At 41.6% G+C, this 25,522-nt stretch overlaps 1 protein-coding gene and 1 pseudogene across 1 annotated transcript in view; one reads left to right on the plus strand and one right to left on the minus strand.

Annotated features, from left to right (window-relative positions):
- LOC111955654 (solute carrier family 66 member 2-like) overlaps positions 1-10,243 on the plus strand; it is a 19,567-nt pseudogene extending 9,324 nt beyond the window's left edge.
- Positions 10,244-14,791: 4,548 nt separating this feature from the next.
- Positions 14,792-25,522, minus strand: part of LOC111955573 (voltage-gated potassium channel regulatory subunit KCNG2-like) — a 36,674-nt gene continuing 25,943 nt past the window's right edge. Inside the window, exon 4 of the mRNA XM_023975782.2 lies at positions 14,792-19,523. Within this exon, the coding sequence (XP_023831550.1) occupies positions 18,792-19,523 (732 nt within the window). The 3' untranslated portion in view covers positions 14,792-18,791. The remainder of the gene's footprint in view (positions 19,524-25,522) is intronic.

Genomic DNA, 25,522 nt, shown 5'->3' on the forward strand with positions numbered 1-25,522 from the left:
AAACTGACCGTGCGTTCTAAAACAACGTTAGAGAGAAGATACATTGAGAAATTAAGTTGTCGCGCGAACAGGGGGGGGGGGGGAGTGGAGAGAGGGGGGAATCCACTGTGCAGTATCTTCAATAGGATTTTTACAACCCTCTACCTCCATGATGAAATGAGATTCCACCGATCTAAAAACACAAGCTCCTTGATATTTCCGACATCCAACACACCTAAACTAAATAAAAGTGAGGGCAATTTGAACAAACTCATGCAGTTTGCCACCTTCTGATTCAGCAGGGTTGGGTCTAAATCGCGGGAGACCACTTTCAGTGAACGCGCAAGTTGTACAAGTGACTAGATATCCCCCTTTCGTCTAAAATGACATGGTTCTTTGGTTTCCTACCCTTTTTCCATAATCACATTGCCTTCTGACGACACACACGAAGAGGTACGACACCTTTACATTAACCCCGTCCTGCTGACTTACTGAGACTGATTGCATTCTAAAGGTGGAACAACTGCTAGCGTTTGACATTTCAAATTGAACTCATTTTATTGAAATACTGCATGAATAAACGGTCTCTCTGAGATTTAGAATGGATTACCCTGACAATAATAGACAACGACAGCCTGTATTGTGTCATTTGAGAGTCAGGGTGCAGTCTGCAACTCAAAATCACTCACATCAGCGGTCATGCAGAAGCTCTCTGACCTGTTCTTAGATTAAAGATCTAAGAAATGAGCCCAGAGATGAGTTATTAGGAAAATCTCTCTCCCTTCTGAGAAATATTAAAATACGTTACGTGCAGCTCAGTGTTGACCTCCCAGATATAACGGCAGGGAAGGCGACAATAACGTTTGCCATTTTGACATAACATAATCCTCAGCACTCCAAACAAGGATGCATCCTCATCGCTAACCTTCTTATCCGTTCACTGGTCGTGTTTACGGATGTTTTTGGGTACTCGTATAGGTTAGAGGTGAAAGGTTGAGGCAGCACAATGTGTTGTGGTGGTGCCAGTCTCCGAGCTGAGATGTCACTATAGATTGTATTGGAGGCCTGCAGTTGTATAATCTTCATGTTGAATTCATGACTTAAACTGAACTTTGTCAGTGTTTTTGTTTTGTTTATTCCCCTGRTGAAAAGGGAACAAAGCAAAAACGAACTTAAGGGATCATTTGGTGAGGCAGAAACATTTTAGAGTAAATCATTCAGGGTTTCCCAAATGTATTCCAAATGCATTTTCCATGCAGCTATGTGTCCTTGTCTCACGTCACATGCAATGCTTTCATTATAATCTTCTCAAGCCAGTGTATTATTATGGAGATAAATCGAGCTGAAAGGGTTTATCACTGTTTGTAGTGTCTTACTTGTCTCCTCTCTCCGCATGTGTCTGTCTGCCTCAGACTTTGAATGGAGCCACTTCTGGTYGTGGAGTCGTTTCGTGGACTACATGCAGTGTGTGGTGGCGTTCACCCTGCTGGTGGCCTACRTCACCTACCTGCTGCTGGACTCGTCTGTGTTCGTAGAGACCCTGAGGCCATGCTGGGGACGCCGCAGCTCTACTGTAACTACCAGAACAAGAGTACTGAGGGGATGARGTGAGGACGGAACACACACTACAGCCACCATTCAGTTGTCTTCCCTTTCTCTCACTTGATATTCACTGTCTTTCATCCCATCTCTTGCTTCCTTACTCTTCATATCCCAGCTGCTGAGCTTCAGTGGTTAATTTAAGCAATAAGGCCCGAGGATGTGTGGTATATGGCCAATATACCACGGCTAAGGGCTGTTCTTATGCACGATGCAACGCGGGGGGGCCTAGACACAGCCCTTAGCCATGGTATATTGCCCAGATATCACAAACCCCCGAGGTGCCTTATTGCTTAAATAAACTGGTTACCAACGTAATTAGAGCAGTAAAAATAAATGTTTTGTCATACCTATGGTATACGGTCTGATATACCACAGCTTTCAGCCAATCAGCATTCAGGGCTCGAACCACCCAGTTTATACTTCAAACTGGTCTTTTCATTTTAATTTGCAGACCTGTATATAAATTCTCTCTCATTTCTGGAACACTTAAACACTTGGGTATGTCATTCACAGACCCGCCTGGTACTGAATTTAGTTCATTCAGTGAAAGGATTTTCTACTAGAAGTGAAGATATTGTTTGGTTTATATGATTTAAACTGATGACTTTGTTTTGAACAGGAAGCCTCCTTAGATTTGTCTTTAAATTAACAACTTATTGGCTTTTTACTGCCTTCATTCCCCCAGGGATTAAATCCTTAGGCAGGATTCACACTGAGACTATTAAATACATTTAAAACATGAACCTTCATTGTTAATGCTCCGTTCTAATGCTGTTATCATCATAATGATTATGGAGATGTTCAGTAATGCAAGCTTTAGTGCCGTTGCTGTCATCATCATTTAGTTTTGTGGATCTKTTCCCCGAGTTCTTATTGTGAGTCATGCAGTAGTGACTAGTCATGACCAACACGCATACACACTCACACACATACCCACATAAATTAAATGGTCTCTGAATGATCACGCGTCAGACTAATATGGGCGAAATAATATATCACTAAAAATGGAAAGATTGAGTAGCTCATTACCATATCGATTATCAAGGACGCATGATAAGAAATATACCTTTTTATAAAATAATCAATGGGTTAAGCCAAACCTCAGAACATGCCATGCCAGTCAGGTCCAGAGATGGTTAATGACAACAGAACTGCATCCCAAATTGCACCCTATTCCCTATWTAGTGCACTACTTTTGACCATGGCCCATTAGGGAAAAGGGTGCCATTTGTGACAACTGATGCTAATGATGCTATAAGCATGCTTCTGGTTTTCCATCACCACCTGTCAGAGCCAGGCGCAAGACCCCTCTAGCAGACAGTTACCAAACAGATCATTACTACAACACAAAGAGGAGGGCGACTGGGGGCCATAGGTGACCCAACATGGCTGCTATAATGGTGGATGTTGCCTGGGGGAAGAGATGATAGGGGAGGCTGGTCTACAGGAAGTGAATGCTGATCTGTCTTGTCATGGTTTGATGGGAAATTAAGTTCAAAGTTGATGTAAATATAGTCCTCCATTTCTATAGCTACAGTACAGCTTCAAATCATGTATTTACTTCAAGGCTGTCAAGTCAACCCCATTTCTGCTGTGTGTGCACACACCTGTGCCTGGCTCTGTGTCTGTGTCTTATACACATCTAGATGTGTATAAGAGACAGCACACACACACACACACACACACACACACACACACACACACACACACACACAGAGGCACCGTGTCAGAGTAAACAGAGGGATGAAAGAGGAGAGGAGGAGGGGAACGAGAGCACCCCAGGGTAGATGAGTGGCACAGTTGAGTGTCGCACGCTAAGGTACTGCTGTTAACACCTGAAACAATTCTCTTCTACTACTACAATAAGCCATTTCCCTCTAATTTCTCTCACGTTGGGAACCAGGAACTGTGTTTATGGAAGGAACATTTCTATTCTGTGGTGTGTCTACGGAGGATGGGTTTTAGTACTCTGACAGACAACCCCTTTATGTTATCCCCAATACACTCATCTCTGGGCATACATTTCCTTTAGATCCTATATGAACAGGTCAGACTGCTAGCATGACCCTGATTGRGTGATTTTGAGTTGCAGACGCACACCCTGACTCTCACATGCACACAAATACACCTGTCTGCCATGTGCATTAGTCAGTAATCCCATCTAAATCTCAGAACCGTTTATCATCAGTATTTCAATAAAATGAGTTCAATTGAAATGTCAAACCTAGCAGTTGTTCCACTTTAGAATGCAATCAGTCTCAGTAAGTCAGCAGGACGGGTAATGTAAGGTGTCGTACCTCTTCGTGTGTGTCGTCAGAAGGCAATGTGATTATGGAAAAGGGTAGGAAACCAAATCAACCATGTCATTTTAGACGAAAGGGGGATATCTAGTCACTTGTACAACTGAACGCGTTCACCTGAAATGTGTCTCCCGCATTTAACCCAACCCCTCTGAATCAGAAAGGTGCAAACTGCATGAGTTTGTTCAAATTGCTCACTTTTATTTAGTTTAGGTGTGTTGGAGTCGGAATATCAAGGAGCTTGTCTTTNCTCTCTCTCTCTCTCTCTGCCTGTTCTGCTCTGTTAGGTGTCAGTACTTCGTCCGCCCCCTCTCTCTCCCACTGTTTTGTACCTGTTCAGACAGTTTATGGACTGGGGTTTATGGTAGGCTGTTGCTAGGTTACTTTACCTCTGCACTCCGTCCTGTATTTGTTTTAAAGGGATGAATGAGAGTTCTGATTAGCTGAACGACCTCGAGGAGGAAATGTTTGTTCTAAAGCTCCATTGTCAAACTAAGCTCCAAGGTCAAAACAAGCTCCATGGTCAAAGACAATGAATGAATTTGAATTTGAGGCTTAACTACAGGGCTGTGTGAACTGTTTGAAAATGAAACTCTGTTCCACAGTAAATTACGAAACACATAATGATAATCCTGCTGCATGTATCCCCTGTGGCCACTTTAGATGAGAGGTATTATGTTGTGAATATTTCCTGGTGTGGAGATTTAGCGTGGGGCTGGTGTGACCAGTGGTTTTGGAGACGGATGYGTGTAGTGTGTGTGTGGCTGCCCCTCTCAGCCTCTCTGTGTGTAGAAATGATGGCACTTTGTTCTAGGTGTGCTGGCATAACGCCAGTCTCCAGTGGTGTGTGGGTGTGCATGTGTCTGTGTGTAGCAGGGCACCGATGAACCGATGACGTTAATGTCTATGAGTAGAACAGAGTGTGTTTTGGTGTTATGTTGAGAGACTGGTCCAGACTGGGGTGGGGGCGAGCGAGGCGGTGGAGACTAGGGTGGGTGGGAGCGAGGCGGTGGAGACTAGGGTGGGTGGGAGCGAGGCGGTGGAGACTGGGGTGGGTGGGAGCGAGGCGGTGGAGACTGGGGTGCTGGTGTCTGGGCCCCTGGCCTGAGATAAAGGTTATGAAACATGGAGGGACAGGTTCTGCAGACCTCCTACTGACTGACTGACTGCCCTTATAAGTCCTCTCTGTATAAGCTGTTTCACAAGGACAGATGGCACTCTGAGAGACTTCCTTATTTAGCCTGCCGTCTGACTGTTGTTTGACCATTAAATCAATTCAGTATACAAGTCTCTGTCTGCATTCAACAACACTACATCACGACCTTGTCAGACTAGTYTACGACAACTTGTCTAAGCAGAAACATACCCCCCCCCTCTGCTTTGGAGCTGCTGATTACCTGATGAAATGCAGAGCATCTTTCATCCTCCACCACATCCGATACATACAGGCTTTTTTTACCTTCCAGTCAGTCTTCTGTAAGTGGCTGGGGACTTCTAGAATCATCTCCCAGGCATTTTCTGACTCCGTCCCCGACCTCCCAGCATTCTCTCTGAGTGTGTCCCCCAAATGGCACCCTATTCCCTATGTAGATGGGCTTTGGTCAAAAGTAGTGCACTACATAGGGTGCCATTTGGGACRTAGACAGTCAGCAGGAGGACTGATAAAACCCTCAAACCTGCTTTCACATCATTGCACACTGGGCTGGCCCAAACTGTATGTCAGCACTCTGAGAGAAAATAAAGAAATGTTGCTCCTCTTCCCCAGGACTAACAAGTACCTTGGAGGGAGAGGGGGAGGATGGAGGGGGAGAAAGATGCAAGGAGAGGCGGGCAGGGAGGGAGTATGAGTAGATGCAGGGCAAGGTTATTTAAAAAGTTTGTTACAACTGAAAGGGCTAAATGGGAGCTAGGTGAAGATGGAGACATGAATAATGTAGAAGATTTGACAGGTACCACTCCTCCTTCTCCCCTCATCCTGTGGGTGCTAGCTATTAGGCAGCCTGCGATGGGGGCTGTGTTTGGGTTGAGGGGTGAACCTGTACACTGTAATGAGCCTGAAGATAATTACCTCCAAACCCTTCTGAATATCTGCTAAGTGGCTTCTGCTAGAGAATAGTCTTCTTACTTTGAAGCCACCATTGTGGCCTCAATGCCTCACATCTTCATCAATTCATTTCACTTGTATGGATCATTGAACACGTTACCTCGCCAATAGCATTGATTTAGGGTCAGACAAATTACATTGGGAGAGTGGTACCATATTAGAAGTATTGGCAGTGTAGTCAATACTAGGCTTGGGCGGTATCCAGATTGTCATACCTTCATACCGACCTTGTGCCATACAGGGATATTCGGTAATACTAGCACTGAACACAAGGGGAGCTGTTTTCAAACCCATCTTAAWTCCGAAGGTTAGCAATGATTTTGATTTAAAGGATCCCCATTAGCCGACGCCAATGGAGACAGCTAGTCTTACTGGGGTCCGACACATAACAAAAAAGACTCCATTTTACATTCACTACATGTTAATGTTTTTAAATGTATGTGTGCATCTATAAGTTACACATACATGTCAGTACATACACACAACAAGTAGGGCACGTGGGGAAGAGATGTTGTGCCGCGAGGTGTTGCTTTATTTGTTTTTTGAAACCAGGTTTGCTGTTCACTTGCGCTATATAAGATGGAATGGAGCTCCATGCACTCATGGCTCTGTATAATACTGGACGTTTCCTGGAATGCTAACAAGTACATGTAAAATCCCATAGAAAATGCTAACTAAATGCTAACGAGCAGATTGCGAACATTTTATACAGTTTCTRACCTAAACTATACAAGTAACTCAAAAATGCTACTCACGGTTTGCTGCAYGCACAAAACAGGAGGGGATCTTCTGCTGTTACCAACCGAATGCTGGATTTTGGAAGAAGCTAACCACTTAGCTAGATTAGAAAACAAAAGCACATTTTTAGACAATTTTAATTAATAGTTATAAGATATCTAGCTGGCAAACATGTCGTTGTGAATTCCATACTGCAACTAGGTCACCTGGTGCATGCTGCACAACAGTGAGTCACTCACACGGTCTTCGTGTTCTTCATCATCATCGTCTGGCATCCAGTTTTGCATTACAGCTCCCAACTGAACTATAGTATAAATCCATTACACTTTGGGATACAAAAGGGGGAAAAACAGCTTTCACTATTCTGGGAAGGCTTTCCACTAGATGTTGGAACATTGCTGWGGGGACTTGCTTCCATTCAGCCASAAGAGCATTASTGAGGTCGGGYACTGATGTTGRRCRATTAGGCCTGGCTTGCAGTCTGCGTTCCAATTCATCCCAAAGGTGTTCGATGGAGTTGAGGTCAGGGCTCCGTGCAGGCCAGTCAAGTTCTTACACTCCGAWCTCGACAAACGATTTCTGTATGGATGTCGCTTTGTGCACGGGGGCATTGTCATGCTGAAACAGGAAAGCCTTCCCCAAACTCTTGCCACAGGAAGCACAGAATCGTCTAGAATGTCATTGTATACTGTAGCGGTAAGATTACCCTACACGGTATACCGCCCAAGCCTAGTCAATACKAGACATTAATGTATGGTTATGACCCAATCATTRTAACCTCACAGATACAGTATAATATTCATAGGATGTATATTGGATTTATTGTGGATTCATTTATTAGGCCTAGTACTGCATACCATGATGAAATATGGCATCAGTGTATTTGCTTAGGGCAGAAACCCATTCCCTGTAACGCCTACAAATGTTTTGTCTGAATAATTATTTTTAATTTAAAACGTACACGGCAACCATACAACACCCTACCCAGGTCTTCCCTTGACACCAATTAGATTAGGCTTCCCCCCTCAGCCTCTCCATCTCCCTCACCCTTTAATGAATGGGTTTATATTCAGATTAGCGTTCTATCTGTTGATTTATGAAAACTCCTGTGGTCTACACAGTAATAGAAAGTCCTGACATGTCAGGTTTGGCTCTGGCACTCAGAGCAGAGGTCCCTACTCCAAAATGTCACGACACGACAAAAGGCAGGTTGTATTAAGAAGAGCAGATGAAGGATGCATCTGCTTTCAGAAAGGAGTGTTGTTGTGGTAGGCAGTTATTGTAAACGCTTCTGAAGGCTGAATGCTGTTAGCTAACTGTGTTTGTGCCTCGGTCCTAACCTTGTCAGCGTTTACCTTCCGTCCTCGTCTTCAGAAGCCTGGCGTGACAAACAAAGAGGAGAGGGGGAGGGTGGAAGAGGAGTAGCTGGGGAGACTGTCAGTCTATTGTGCCTCATCCATAATCACCAACACTCTGTCAAGGCTTTTCTCGTTTTAAAAATCAACTCTGAGTAGAGCAGAGATCCTGGGAACCCAGCTTGCCATGAAACTTTACATTTACCCATTATAATAAGCAATGCCGTTTTCTTCATCTAAGAAGAAGGGGGTTGTCAAAGCTGTGTTTGCACAGTAGACAACATGCATAGAGAGGCCTCCTGCTGTACCACCCTTCTACTGTAACTGTTAGCGTTTTACTTCCCTATCCGCTCAGTGACACCGAGAGGAGGGACCACATCTCACCCTAAAGTAGGGCTCTCCAACACTGTTCCTGGAGAGCTACCGTCCTGCAGGTTTTCGCTCCAACCCTAATCTAGCGTACGTGATTCTAATATTTAGCTGGTTGATAAACTGAATCAGTTAGTTTACAACGGGTTGGAGCGAAAACCTACAGGAAGGTAGCTCTCCAGGAACAGGGTTGGTGAGCTATGCCCTAAAGGAACACTCTCGTCACAAACTAAAATCCAGAAGAGTTGAGGTGGCAAATGAACTTGAAGGAATTCCAGTTATCTTTCCTTTTTAAAAGTTTGTTTTGGAAATAGTGGGTCAGTATCCCCATCTGAAACTGTTTTGTCTGTTATTGTGTTAATCTTTTCCCATGATTTCCATGATGTCTCTTTCTGTCAGGATTAAGGCAGTGTCCGAATGCCTCTAGTTGCGTTCTAAATAGTACGCTTTTTTGKTATGCGAAAATAGAACGTTTTATAGTGTGACATTTTGAAAATGTAGTATGCTTTACATGCCAGGATGTCATACTCGTTTCGACTTTTCATCTAGTAGAAATCACTGCACACTATTAAGGAAGAAAAAACATGTTTTCAGACCCACATGTGTTTGACAACAGCTGATAATCAGTTGATAACTAGATAAGAGGATAGGCTGTAGCAAAACGAACGAATGGCGGGAAACAACACAATTGTGCATTAGGTGACGCATTCTCAGTATGGATGAGCATGTTMATTTGTTGTTTACTGCATGCTAAACAGTATGTAATAAATAGTATGTAGTATGATTAGTACACAGTATGTCGTTTTAAGCAAGACACGTTTTGTACACAGCCACTGTCTCTAGCTCTGCCAACATTGAAATTCTGTTTATCACCCCCTCTGTTCTCTCGCCTCCCTCGCTCCCTGCAGTATAAAGATGGTGATGATGTGGACGAGTGGGGACACCTTTAAGACGGGTTACTTCCTGCTGACCGAAGCTCCTGTCCAGTTCTGGACCTGTGGTCTGCTGCAGGTGGGAGTGGACATTACCATTCTCTTCCAGGTGTACTACTACAGCCGCTACCCGCAGAAACCCGTCTCACACAGTGCGTCACACACAACCAAGGCACTCTGACACCCCTAACACACACATCGTTATCAGTCAGTCATGAAGCACACAGTTTCAGTGTAACTTTGCCTGAAGAATTCCTGCTGTATGACACTTATTACGTTTCATTTCAAAACGGATGGGACGTCCAGTTATGTGTATGTGGTGCAGATGGTTATACAAATATATCCCTAAGAATGTATCCCTGTATACGAATATACCTAAGCATACATACAAAATCTACAATGCAATCATGCACAGTGTGTGTATGAATGAACACTCAAGGACATGTGGACCAGCTTTCTTGTCCATAGACCTGCATGAAAAACCTTCAGACTCACAAAGGGCTGGTTACCCAGCCAGTGATAACAATGTACAACCCATCATCAAAATAACTAACAGAAACCTCACTGAATGTACAATGGAATTATACTTTTTGTGGAATTTAAAATCTACATTTAGAATCTACATTTCATTTAGATAGCTATTTCTTGGTCTCAGTGGATTGATGCTGGTCAGTTCTCCACTGGTCTGGTCTGTCTGACTGAGGCCTCTTCTGATCTGGTCTGGTTGGAAGATGACCTGCTGCTGCTTGTTGGAAAATTCACAAGATGAATTCAGATGAAAGCAATTGAAAACTTCATTTTTGGTAAAACTGCTAAGGCTGTAAGGGCCAGGTTCCTGGGAGCCCAACATGTTTCATATATATATATATATATATATATAGCCAGCAGTATATATACATGGTGTGTGTATATATATATATATCTAATATAATATGTCTATATTATATATATATATATATATATATCTATAGACATACAATATTTCTGAAAATGTGTTCACAATCAGAATGTGGACAAGATCAAGGATGCATGTTAGCACCAGGTATAAACAAGGCTTCTGAGGACTGTTTGCTGGTCTGTGGACACCTCATCTTTAGTCTCCTCCCCTCCCTGCTCCTCTCAGCCTCAAGCACCTCTAGAAACCTTCCATTTGTTTAAATGGGATCTTTTTAATTTATTAATTTATRTTTATTTATTCAGCTCTTAAGTGTTTTCGATGTCTGCTTTGGGTGGGAACAGTGGCTGAATCAGGAATCGGTTAAGGGTGGCCAAATCTTACCCTGCCGAGGGCTGGTGTGGGTGCAGGGTTTTGTTCTAGCCAAGCAGTAAGTGTGTCCAGACTCTACCACTTGGTATGTTTGACCATTAGGTCAGTAGAATCTCTCTGGGTGTAACCAAGACTATATCAGCGCTACAGCTGTTATACTCCCCTCTGGACTGCTGGCTAAAACGTAGTTGGTGGTTGCGTCCAAAATGACATCCTATTCCTTGTTTTCTACCTTTTGACCAAGTAGTGCAGTGTACAGGGAATAGGGTGCCATTTCAGACGCAGATTGAGTTTCACGCTGGATATTGTATTTGTTTTTATTTAACCTTTATTTAACTAGGCAAGTCAATTAAGAACAAATTCTCATTTACAATGACGGCCTACCCCAGCCAAACCCGGATGAGGGACTCCCAATCACGGCCGAATGTGCACAGCCTGAGTGGTAAACTTTATTTTAATCACTGGTGATTAATATTTGTTTTGTTATCTATCTTTTTATAATCCTGAAATGCCAATATAATCACAAACCTTGTACACTTGCCCTTTTATCAAGCTATTTTTCATGATGATGATGATGGCGGTGCATGTCAAATGGTGACAGTTGTTGTAATTGTATGAAGAAGTTGTGCACCTAGTGACCTCTGGCTGTGTCTTATCAACAGGGCAAAAATAGCCTCAAYCCCTCACTGTTCCATATGTTTGTCATGTTAAGTGGTTATTCAGTTTTATTTGTTCATGGGTAAAACTGCCAAACTTTTCCTCTGTTCTTGTAGAATGTAGACGCTTATCAAACAATGCCAAACCTTCAATCCTTCATTTTCTTTTACTAGTTTTAGGTCAAGATTCAAGCTACGGCATGTTATAGCGCAGCACAATGGACAGCCGACAATGCCCCTTTGAAAAGGCAAATTATGCTGTCCTGCGAACGCGGGGGAAATTGCCTTTAAAATACGCATTGTCGGCTGCCCAGTGCAGTGCTCTGGAAGGCACCTTGTACTGAATCAAAGCCTCGGTTTATGTACCAAAACTATATATTTTTTTTGTATGGTTATCAAAAATGTATGTTTATCAAACCCTTTTGTGTTCTGAAAAAAATTGCAGTTTTATATTTGATTATTTATTTTTTACACAGTACATTACCAAAATATGTTTTCCATGGAATGGCCAGTTCTTTCTATAGAATTGCCAGTTCTTCATCAATAGACACATTTACAGTGCAGGCGGAAAGTATTCAGACCCTTTGACTTTTTGTTAAGTTACAGCCTTAGTCTAAAATGTATTACATTGTTTTGTTCCCCTCATCAATCTACACACAATACCCCATAATAACAAAGTAAAAACAGTTTTTTTGAAATTTTACATAAGTATTCAGACCCTTTAGTCAGTACTTTGTTGAAGCACCTTTGGCAGCGATTACAGCCTTGCGTCTTCTTAGGTATGACGCTACAAGCTTGGCACACCTGTATTTGGAGAGTTTCTCCCACTCTTCTTTGCAAATCCTCTCAAGCTCTGTCAAGTCGGAAGGGGAGCGTCGCGATACAGCTATTTTCAGGTCTCTTCAGAGATGTTCGATCAGGGTTCAAGTCCGGGCTCTGGCCACTAAAGGACATTGAGACCGAAGCCACTCCTGCATTGTCTTGGCTGTGTGCTTAGGGTCGTTGTCCTGTTGGAAGGTGAACCTTCGCCCCAGTCTGAGGTCCTGAGCGCTCTTCATCAAGGATCTCTCTGTACTTTGCTCCATTTATCTTTCCTTCAATCCTGACTAGTCTCCCAGTCACTGTCRCTAAAAAACATCCCCACAGCATGATGCTGCTACCACCATGCTTCACTGTAGGGATGGTGCCAGGTTTCCTCCAGATGTGACGCTTAGCAATCAGGCCAAATAGTTCAATCTTGGTTTCATAAGAGCAGAGAATCTTGTTTCTCATGGTCTGAGAGTCCTTTAGGTGCCTTTTGGCAAACACCAAGCGGGCTATCATGTGCCTTTAACTGAGGAGTGGCTTTCGTCTTGCCACTCTACCATAAAGGCCTAATTGGTGGAATGCTGCAGAGATGGTTTTCCTTCTGGAAGGTTCTCCCATATCCACAGAGCTTTGTCAGAGTGACCATCAGGCTTTTGGTCATCTCCCTGACCAAGGCCCTTCTCCCCGATTCCTCAAGAAGCAGCGCAGCTTTGTTGTGTTGTGTTTCGGGGGAAAGCACGGCTCTCGACCTTCGCCTCTCCCGTATGGGAGTTGCAGCGATGAGACAAGACTGTAACTACTAATTGGATACCACAAAATTGGGGAGAAAAGAGGGTAAAAAGTAAAAACATATTATAATAATAAAAGATTGATCAATGAAAACAGTGTGCAATTGAGCTCAATTTCGAGTTTTCATAGCAAATGTTCTGAATACTTATGTGAATAAGGTATTTCTGTTTGTTATTTGCAAACATTTATAAAGCCTGTTATCGCTTTGTCATTATGGGGTATTGTGTGTAGATTGATGAAGAAAAACATTTATTTAATCCATTTTAGAATAAGGCTGTAATGTAACAAAATGGGAAAAATGGAAGGCGTCTGAATACTTAACGAATGCAATGTAAATCAACCTCACTATGGGCCGTCTTATACTGTTACTTGTTGTCGTTAGCCAATATGGGGTAATAATGTTAAAAAGCCAATATTCATGACAGCTCTGTGGCGCTGTCATTAAAGACCAATGTAAAAACGTTTATCCTACTGTTCTTTGTGTAAATGTATTATGTTGGTGACGTTTGCATGAAGAGTGTATCTGAAATGACACCCTATTCCCTAAATGGTACACTCATTTGTACTAGAGCCCTGGGGAAAAGTAGTGTGCAATACAGGGAATAGGGTACCATTTTTGACGCAGGTCTATTAGCACTGTGCTGATAATACTATTCCATCAACAATGGAGACCTGGTTAGCATCTTCTGTCAGAGGAACTCCTGGCTCACCAACCACGGTCCATGTTTGGGCTCCAGGCATGTGGCCTCCACGGCTATCAACAACATACATGGTAATGCACCTTCGCTGTGTCTTCACAACACTGTGTTGACCACACTATACCAACATTAGTCAAAATGATTTACGTAAAGCGTATTCTAAACAAACAGGAATGTGCCGGCCAGCCGCACAGAACTAGTCCAGGGGAAATTATACTGAGTGTCACTTCCAAATGGCACCCTATTACCTACATACAGTAGTAGTACACTACCTTTGAGCAAAGTCCTATGGGCCCTGGTCATAAGTAGTGCACTGTATAGGATAAGGTGTCCCCTTTGGAAAACTGGGAGGAACAAAAGAGCTGCTGAAGATGCCGCCATGCTTGCCCTCTTTTTTTCTTTTTTCTTTTTTTTCTAGACACGACGTCAGCGGTGCAAGGGAACATTTTTCCCAGTCGTATCCTGGTAATTACTAAATTACGAGATGTGATCGTAGCATTAGGCCAATCTGATCCTAGGACGAATGGACTAATGCTGCGATCATATTTCGTAAATACCAGCATACGACTGGGAAAAATCCGCCTGAACGTCCCTCCAATGCACCGCTGACGTCATTTGTCTACAAAAAAGAGGGCAAGCATGGCGGCATCTTCAGCAGTTGTTTATGGTAAGAACAAAATACTAATTGTTGATAGAAAATGAATTGTCTTAATCTTCCTTTTGATTTAGATAGTGAACATCTCTGGATATACTTTAAGGGCAAAAAAGAGCAACACAATCACAAGCCTTCTAATGACCTCCATGTTTGATGGTATTCATATGTAAATGCACCCAACTCGTATTTACGACTAGACAACTGGTAATTACCACCTTCCCACTTGGTTATAAACACAGCATTGTACCGCGCAAGCCTAATTATAAATTCTAGTAAACATACAAATTAAATAAACTTTTTTTGAGGGGAGGAGGATGATTTCAATTAGTGTACAGAACCCACTGGGTCAGTTCAACGTGGATAATTGGGTAATATTTGGTTGAAACTGGTCAACGAGACTAGAACCTATAGTCACCCACTCAAAAAGACAGCCAGAAGTTAGTTGAATTTCCTATGTGTTATCACTGCGCTTTCAACCATCTAAAAGCACAACCAAAGTTCAAATGGGAATACAATGTGATATTTTGTTTATTTATACAGCATATTAATGTGATGTCACTGTGCTTCATCTAATAGCAGAACCAAATTAACTGGATTGCAGTTGAAATTACATTAAAAGTTCATTGTGCAAGTGATCAATGACATTTGAGATTCTGCACAGATTATTACCGCAATTGTGAAGCTCTCCACAGACCTGTGATGACTTAGATGTTGGATCTTGATTTGATCACATTGTTGCAGGACATTCAAAACTTGTGTATTTAAAAAGGCTTCTGAAGTTTAATTTCCATTTAGACATTTCAGATTGGGATTTTTTTTTTGAATGGTCATCCAAGTCGGGAGTCTTGTCCCGCTACTGAAATGGACAAGTGTAGTGTTTGTAATGCCTGTCTCTTGTCAGAGATTGCATTTATTTTGGGAGATTGCAAAATGACCCTTTCATTCAAGACATGATAAATACACTCAGTGGCCAGTTTAATTAAGTACACCACCCCGTTCACGAAAATGGTTAGCTCCCACAGTCAGTGAGTCACGTTGCCATGGCTTGCTATATAAGGCAGGCAGGCAGACAGACATTCAGTAACTGTTAGATTTAACATTAGAATGGGCAAAATAAGTGACCTAAGCGACTTTGAGCGTGCTATGATTGACGGTGCCAGATTGAAAATGTCAGTCTCCTGGGCTTTTCCACACACGAGAGTGTTTAGGGTTTACCGAGAATGGTGCGACAAACAACATCCAGTCAGCTGCAGTACTTGGGGCGAAAACAGCTCATTGATGAGAGGTCGAAGGAGAATGGCGAGAATCGTGCAAGCTATTAAGCGAGCTGCAAATAGCGGCGCAGAACGGCACCACGGAACGCACAACTCGCCGATTCTTGTCACAATGATTGCAAGAACAGCTGCTCACCGATTTGACAGCTCCAATGCATTTCCACCACCAAAGCATCTGCTATGCAGGTGTCTCCTATCGCCTGTTAACGCTTGATCTGATTTTTTTTTTTTAATCTAGGCTTTGATTTTCTCTTAGGAAAATGTATAAACGCTTAAACATTTCCATTAATTGTAATCCACATAAATTCATTCCTGTTGCTACAGGATTATAATTTTCCTGCTGTAGCAAACTGGCTCAAATTAAGATCCTACATCTGTATCTACTGCTTTCCACATGAGCCACTGGCTTAATCCCATTTATTTTTGGTTGAGTTGGGATTAAGCCAATGAATCAACATATCATTTGTTGACAAGTTAATTGGCTATTTATCAACATTTGTATCTTCTGCTTGGATAGTTCCATCTGGATAGTTCCACTGACTTAGTCTGGCTTTAATTCCAGTTTGTCTACAAATTAATCAATTGTATTCACGTCTCCATCTCAACAAAAAATCAAAATTATAGAATAGGACTAAATCAAATCAAACTTTAAATGCGCTTTTGATTAAACACACAAGGTCGCCAGTTCGAATCCCAATGCAACTTTTGTTTTCCAAACTTACTCATCATATTAAAGGGCAGCTGAACTCAACAACTAACTTATCTGGTTGAGAATGGCCTGTTACATCAATATTAGTCAGAAAAATGTATTATAGTGTAGAGATGTACTACTAAGTGTAAATAGCATAATTTTGGTTAGTATCTACCAAAACGGATATTTGAGAGATATAGGGAAGCTGTTATATTCTTATCTCCATTTCCCGAGTTAAGCTTACACACAGGTGTTCAGAGCATGCTAATTAGCACAGGTGTTCAGAGCATGCTAGATAGCTAATTAGCACAGGTCATCGCCTCGTCTTCTGTCTGTTTTGCCGTAAACAAGCGCTGTAACATGGAGATATGGCTGAGTGGGAACACTAACTCAAACTATGCACTCTATTCAATCATATGGAAAAACCTACAGCCAGTGAAACAGAACTGTCCACATTGTGCCTCGGTCTTGTTGACATAAGACAACACATAGTCAATGTATTATTTTAGTTAAACTTGGGAAAATGCGCACTTCCATCCCAACTGTCACTTGATAATATAAAAAAATTCAAAACCCATTTCTCTAGCATCGTGTACCGCTGTGACCTGTTTCGTAACATGATTCGCTATGAAACACGGACTCACTCCAGTAATACATAGTGAGAAAGTTGCACCAAAGTACTTTGCCACTCGCCCGTGACTTGTTAAGCTGATTTAGCCTGCTCAATGTGCCTGCTAGCTACGTTGACAAACACAGAGATGGAACTTAGCTAGCTAAGACGTCATTTAGGTTACTAATAAACACCATGTAGCTTTGCTTTATTTCCGATATTTTGACAGCTTGCTGATGACGTTGTAGACATGTTCTTAGAAATCAGTAGAGAGCGCAGCAGCAGCTCACTCGATACTGTCTGCAGTGCACTACTAGCATTCATGCACATTGTTTTACTTGAGAAGTAATGCACCAAACACCTTAGCTCGATGTAAAATTGCGCGACAAAGACCTCTGCAAAAACGACCAAATGACAGATTTCTTGAATTATTATATTCAGAGGTCGAAAGGTTTCTACCGGGACTCAAGAGGGACAAAACAATAACTGCGGGTAAGATATAGCGAACATAAAACACCCTCATCCAATCACACCCCCAAGATGCAAATCATATTTTTTTGATGAGCAGCAGAAAAACATGCGGAATCAGTGAGTTCAGCTGCCCTTTAACTAATCACATTTCTCATCTACTGACATTCCAATGACTGATTTAACAACTTTATGTATGTGGAAATAACAATGGTGATGCCCTCACCCCTACTAGCACAGTGGACTAGGTACGGGACCAGAAGGTCACAGGTTCTAACCTTGCCCATGCCCTTCCTCAAAAAAATTATATTTATAGCCCTTTTTACACCTTTAAATTAACACACGATTCTCTAGATCTGATCAAGATTGTGTTTTAATTTGTTTCTAATCCCTTTAGTCGGTCTGTTCAGTCTATATGGATTTCCATGATCTAAGCCATACAATTATTCGTCATCCTTTCAATACTTATTAGATGCAGGGGCGCAACTTTCACTGGGGACGGGGGGGGGGGGACGGGGGGGACAACATGTCCCCGCCACATTCTGAAATTGCATTTTTGTCCCCCGATGTTTTATCATTTGAATGTGATACAAAACAAGGCAATGGTGTGCTTCATGACCATGCGGATGCCTCTATGGAGTGTTTATCCGACTGGATAAAAAATTATAATAATTATGTCCCCCCCACTTCTAAAACCTAAGTTGCGCCCCTGATTTAGATTTAATATAACATGTCTGGAGCCAAGGCCATTATTATTCAGAGCAGATGTGAAATTGGAGGAAAACCTCCAGACAGAATCATGGGATGAAATTAATTTAATAAAGTGTAGAATCATACATTGCATCAGCCGAGGTCATGGCTTTCTTACATTTATTAAAATATGCAGATCCTGAGTCTAAATAGACGCAAACTAAGCATTCTGAAATCTGTAAATGTGTTGTTTATAGTCAAATAATCTTTCTTATTGCACTTATATCTTGTTGCAATATTTCTTATCCTAAATATATACCAAAATTATGTTTTAGGTGTTTTTTCCCTTAAAATAAAAGCTTTATCATACTGAATATGTGAGAGAAGCTTTCTCCCCATGCTGTGCTGTAGGGCTATACTCCTGTGTTGTAGGGCTTCTATACTCCTGGGTGAAATGTCCTTTGACCACAGATAACATGTGTTTTTATATTGTGGTCAGCTCTACACCAGTAATGTCAGCAAAAAGACTTCTGCAGCTGTCTTATAAAATCTTGAACACACTCTGATGGACAGAGCTATGGAGGTTCACAAAATGTTGGAGCTCCTTTTCTTCTTAAGCTTGAGAAAAGCGTCCCATCCCTGTTTAGGTCCTCCAGCTTTAGTAGGAGTTTCCCACAGTGCACTCCACACCCCCAGGCTCTCACGTTGCACACACACTCAGTCTTGAGTCTGCATGGCCCTCCTCTGTGACGCAAGGGCAATGGACTTCCTGCGTAAAGCAGAGGCGGCGACTTCAGTGATGCCATGTTAACTGTCCGTCTCAGCCGAGTCCTCGCTGTTCTGAGACTTGCTGGAGTCCTGGAAGTCTGGTTTCTGTCTCAGCATTCTGTTCTGCTCCTCCTTCAGCTCCAGGTAGGACCGAGAGAACGTGTGGAAGATGGAGGTGACTGGGAACGCCATGAGGAGGATCCCACTGAGGATGCTGCTGAGCGCCACCACCTGACCCGGGATGCTACGCGGAACCATGTCCCCGTACCCCACCGTTGTCATGGAGATCACTGCCCACCAGTAGGTGCCGGGGATGCTGGTGAAGTCGTACTTGGCGCCCATCTCGCTCTCCGCAAGGAACACCAGCGGGGAGAACAGTGCCATGGCWACACACAGGAACAGGAGGAGCAGGCCGAACTCGCGGGTGCAGCGTCGGATCGTCAGGCCTAAGGTCTGCAGCCCCAGGGAGTGGCGCGCCAGACGCATCACGTAGAAAATCCTCAAGGCCCGGAGTACCCGCAGCACCAGGCCCACCTTCTCCAGGTAGTTGTTCCCGCCGCTGGGCTTCTCCCCTCCCTCAGACAGAGAGTCTACGATCACAGTGATGTAGTAGGGCAGGATGGCCACCACGTCGATGATGTTGAGGGGCGTCTTCAGGAACACACACTTACTCGGCGTCTGGATGAAGCGCAGCAGGAACTCCAGAGAGAACCAGGCCACACACACCGTCTCCAGGACAAAGATATTGTAGCACCTCTGAGAACACTCACCCTGGAAGACAGAGGAAACATAGTGTGAAGAAAAACAGTAGAAGAGAGTGAACACACAGTGTTAAGGGTTAACAGTGTTAAGGCGAGCAACAATTATAATGCAAGACATTGGTAGGAAACGACAATACATTCACTATTATAAAACATTCTGGATAACTGTTTCCTAATCACACAAGTTGTCAGTTGTTCCTATCCGGCTTGAAGGACCAGTTCAACAGCCACCAGTGGCGTCAGACTCCTCTACACCAGCAGGGGGCTCCAGGGGGGGGTGAGGGGATAGAGATTTGGGGAGGAGAGGGAGGGTCCTAGAGCAATGTTTCGAGGGAGAGCTGGAGAGGGTTTTGGAGCAGCACATAAACCATCTGAACATCCCTGTTAGTTGATTGGGATCATAAGGAAAAGAGATGAGTAACTTTGATCAAACAGCCTGAGGGATGTTTTTTTCTTCCTGTGTATTATAAAATAGACAGGCAGTCTGTCAGCAGTACTTTACATGATTTATAAAACTGAGGAGAGGCTTTGATGATGTCAGAAATTCCTTCCTTTAATTGGCAAGGCTAAGATGGGCTGTACAGTACAATGTATTTATATTATCATAGGCTCTGTTTGTAGACTGTCAACTCCTTTAGACAAATCACCCTGGTATCAATATCTGGTCATACATTCAGAATCTTTGTACCCAAAAAATAAATTACTTGTGTCCATCCACAATAAATAAAGTCATACAAGTGTGCCATGAGACAGATCCATAGAACTCATGCAGCCACAATGTCAACAGCAACGTGAAGCTGAGGAGAAACCATTGATTCCTTCCCTTTCCTCCCTCTCTCTCCAATCTGACTGTTATTAATGCAACTTCATTAAAGGAAATTAATTTCCTTCCTGGGATCAGCGGGGACTAAGCTAAAGCCAACCTTGACTACATTATAAATATATTATAAATACTTTAATTTACTTCTGGCATGATGAAATATCCTTACTTCCTGTAGTGTAATCAATTTTCTGTCTGCTCTAAATGGGCCCATAAATATTATATAACTGTATTTACATGTGATTATGAAAACAGACCCAGAAGGAGAATGAGGAGCAAGGGGGAATGTGTAAAGGTTTATACTGTACAAACATCTATAATTTATTTGTATGAAAGAAAGAAGCCAAGCTGTCGGTCTCCTTTTATTGCACTCTCGCTCTGGGGAACCTAGCTACGCTTCATCAACATGTTTAGGAAGACGTAAGCATGAAATAATGTCTTAATTACTTTTGCCAACTTTTAGTAACTTTCCTCCAGTTAGGACATCCTTCCGTTCCATCATAGTCTCCTCAATAGCTCCTTAAATGTTATTAGGGAACACATGTTTTTGACCAGCGGTTGAGCTCTAACCTGTTAGAGAATCATCACTTGTGAATAAGATGCTCGAGGTGCTTAAAAAAAACAACCAAGAGAATATGCATCTTAAAAACCACTCCAGTGTATCCTTGGAGACATGCAAAGTAGTGGAGTGTAGGGGAGTGTAAGTAGGGGAGTGTAAGAACCGGGCTGGGTGACTTTTAGCCTCTCATTATTCTAGTAAATATACTTTAATCAAAGCAAAGCCGTATTTGAAAGGCAAAAGGCAGCACAGAAATCAGCATTCAAAAATATAAACCAGAGGAACATAAACCTTTCTTCCACGTTTACGAATCCAAACAACATGCAACTGCTTCATTATTCACAGAGCACAACAATAAACCCACTGGGCCCAGATGTCATTTCAACATGTAGTTTTGATTTACATTTGGTTGAGTTACCAACTAACGTGAATTCAACGTGAAATCAACAAAAGATGTCACCATGTCATTGGATTTAAGCTAAAAGTTTTTTTTTTTTTAAATATGAAAATCCCTTGATGACTTTGCAAATCGAATCAGTTTTCCACGTTGATTCAATGTCATCACATAGATTTTTGTTGTTGAAATGACGTGGAACAACGTTGAATCAACCAGTTTTTTTCCCCAGAGGGAAGTGTGTATGTGTGCGTAAGTGCTTGCGAGCGTGTGTGCATGTAAAATAAATGCCCAATTTGGCCAGTTGTTGTTGTAGTAATGTCCTTTGATGGGTTGAGTCAATAAGTATTCAACCCCTTTGTTATGACAAGGCTAAATAAGTTAAGCAGTAAAAGTTTGCTTAACAAGTCACATAATGCATTGCATGGACTCACTATGTGCAATAATAGGGTTTAACATGATTTTTGAAGAACTACCTCATCTCTGTACCCCATACATACAATTAGCTGTAAAGGTCCCTCAGTCGAGCAGTGAACGTCAAACACAGATTCAAGCACAAAGACCAGGGAGGTTTTCCAATGCCTCACAAAGAAGGGCACCTATTGGTAGATGGGTCAAAATAAAAAAAACAGACATTGAATATCCATTTGAGCATGGTGAAGTTAATAATTACACTTTGGATGGTGTATCAATACACCCAAAGATACAGGCGTCCTTCCTTCCTAACTCAGTTGCCGGAGAGGAAGGAAACCACTCAGTTACAGAGTGTAATGGCTGTGATAGGAGAAAACTGATGATGGTGATTAACAACATTTAAGTTAGTATTGTGGAGTAACTACAATGACAGAGTGAAAAGAAGGAAGCCTGTACAGAATAAAAAATATTCCAAAACATGCATCCTGTGAAATTGCTAAAAATGTGGTAAAGATTTTAACTTTATGTCCTAAATACAAAGTGTTATGCTCAACACAACACATCACTGTTCATATTTTCAAGCTTGGTGGTGGCTGCATCATGTTATGGGTATGCTTGTCATCGGCAAGGACTAGGGATAAAAATAAACGGAATAGAGCTAAGCACAGGCTAAATCCTAGAGAAAAACCTGGTTCAGTCTGATTTCCAACAGAGACAAATTCACCTTTCAGCAGGACAATAACCTTAAACACAAGGCCAATTCTACACTAGAGTTGCTTACCAAAACGACATTGAATGTTACTGAGTGGCCTAGTTACAGTTTTGACTTACATCCGCTTGAAAATGTATGGAAAGACTTGAAAATGGCTGTGGAAAGACAAGCAATGATCAACAACCAACCTGACAGAGCTTGAAGAATTTTCAATAGAATAATGTGCAAATATTGTAAAATCCAGGTGTACTAAGCTCTTAGAGACTTACCCAGAAAGACTCACAGCTGTAATCGCTGCCAAAGGTGATTCTAACATGTATTAACTCAGGGGTGTGAATACTTATGTAATTAGATATTTATGCATTTAATTGAATACATTTGTAAAAATGTTTTAAAAAAACATATTTGATCAATTTTCAATTCAGGCTGTAACACAACAAAATGTGGAGTACTGTAAGTCAAGTGGTATGAAAACTTTCTGAAGGCACTGTACATGGCTACAGTGGATCAAATGAACACACACACAATAATCAGATTCAGCAAACACGCTACTCTGACCATATCAGAGCTCCAGACAGGTGTGTAGCAGCCATGTCGCGCGTTAACTAAACAACACGGCCAATCACCACAGGAGGACGCGGACGACCTTTGGTCCCCAAGGTGTGTGTAAGTGGGCATGATTTCAAAAACAGGCTTAGCGTAATGCTGAGCTGGCTGCTATTATAAACACACACACAGTTTTTAAATGGCTTTAGTCAATTTGTTTACCTCAGCCCTTATAACACTCATCTCATTCACCTCACTGGGCGGGGCGGGGCGGGGCTGGGCTGGGAGAGGAGTGTGTGAACATAGGAGCTAAAGAACATGGCCATATTACATTTCAAGAGTTCCCCATAAGAGAACACCCATTTCTTTGGTCTAGATTCTCCAACTGGTGTTAAATATTAGTTACCACAATAACAACACACCACGACTTGTCAGCAGTGTAGAATGTGGTAGATGATCATCTGTTAGTTGTTTCATCGAATTGCTGTTAGAGCTATGGTACATTCTCTGTGTTAAGGAGTAGCCTTCCCTGTCATTTCTATAAATGTATTTATTGTGTGTTTATATAGCTAGGATCCTAAAATGTCAATTCATTATCACATGTAAATCCAGTTAATTGATCTTTTCCAATCAGCTCAACCTTTTCCTGTTTGTTTCAATGTTAGATTGAGTGGAATCCCACTGAGCACACCACGTCATTTCAACGTGGATAATATTTGGTTGAGACATTGATTAATGATTACAACCTATATTCACCCACTAAAAAAGACAGCCAAAAGTTAGTTGAATTTCCAGTGTGTTATCACTATGCTTTCAAGCATCTAAAAGCACAACCAAATTCCAATGGAAAAACGATGTCTTTATTTTCGGTTTAGTTGTCATCCAAATGTCTATCCCTACTCGTTCAACCATTTCAAAATGCACCATAAAGTACATAGTGCAAGTGATCAATGTCATTCAAGATTTTCTGCAGATTATAACAGCACTTGTGAAGATCTCCACAGACCTGCGATGACCTATGCATGCTATCCTGAACATGCACGCTTTATATGATTACATAAGTAGAAATGTATAGTTACAGTAACCTCAATATGGCCATTTTAAGGTTGAATGTTACATTAGTTTGAAAGATAGGCTATTTACGTATTACAAAAGTAATACTGAATTGTGTTTGGTTGACAATGCAACCAAATATCAACATTTAAAGGAGATGTATCTACTGCTTGGATATTTCCATCTGAGCCACTGGCTTAATCCCATTCTTTAACTTTTATTTTTGTTTGAGATGTGAATTCAACATATCATTTGTTAACTTGACAACAAGTTAATAGGCTATTTATTGTATTTCAAAAGTGATTCATATTTCCATCTCAACCAAAAATTGAAGTTATACATTAGGACTAGATCAAATCAAACTTTAAATGCACTTTAAATAATGTTTTATTTGATTTAGTCCTCTTCTTTCACTTTTATTTTTGGTTGAGATAGAGACGTGAATCCAACATATCAATTATACATTTTTAGACAAACTGGAATTCAAGCCAGACTAAGTCCGTGGCACAGATGGAACTATACAAGCAGAAGATGAATCTCCTTCAAATGTTGATATTTGGTTGCGTTGACAACCAAGCAATTCAACATAGCTAAATATCATACAATTTCAAATCAACCAGAGATCTATTAACTGGAGATCTATTAACAATCATTCTCACAATAGCACATTGGTAATAGTTAGTGACAATATTATAGCTAAGCTGGGTTGGGCTTTGTTAAAACCCTGGATGGGAGACCAAAGGGTAGCCATAGATAGATCAATTCTCCAGTAGGTGGTGCTGTCCAGCCTATTGTTGTTTTTCCTGATAGTGGATATACCTGACATTGGTTTAAAAGGTACAAATTCAACATATTTTTCTACAAGGTTTCTCTGTTGAAATTGAGTTACCATGATTACATAACCATGTGATGGAAATCTCACCCTCAAAACAATAGTTTAGACTTTTTTCAAATCCAACATATTTTCCCCTTAGATTCCACATCACAATACATTGACAAATTACATTGAAACAATGTTGATTCAACAAGTTTTTGCCCAGTGGGATGTCCCTTTAATTGTCAGTTGACTGCTTGCAAGCTTTGCTAATTATCTAATTGCACACACCTGTGGCCTCCTCCCTCAAGCGCTGCAGTTTCTTTTAATGGGAAATGGTGTTCAGTGTGAAGGTTACTGCTGGTATGTCATGCAAGTTAATAAAAATAACTTATTTATTATAAAATGATCATCTCCTTCTCATCAATGTGAGAGGGCACTGGCCAGCTATCTCACACTCAGTGAACAGAAGAACCTTGTGATTCTGAAGGCTGCTGTGGTTTAATGTTAAGATGCTAAAGTTGCTACACATAGGATTTTTTAAATTTTTGCATTGTAATTTCTGAAAATTTCCATAAATACAGCACCAATCAAAAGTTTGGACACACCTACTCAGAGATAGTTTTGATGTCTTTACAATTATTCTACAATGTAGAAAATAGTACAAATAAAGAAAAACCCTTGAATGAGTAGGTGT

Source organism: Salvelinus sp. IW2-2015, linkage group LG31, assembly GCF_002910315.2.
Source record: "Salvelinus sp. IW2-2015 linkage group LG31, ASM291031v2, whole genome shotgun sequence".
Taxonomy (NCBI): Eukaryota; Metazoa; Chordata; class Actinopteri; order Salmoniformes; family Salmonidae; genus Salvelinus; species Salvelinus sp. IW2-2015.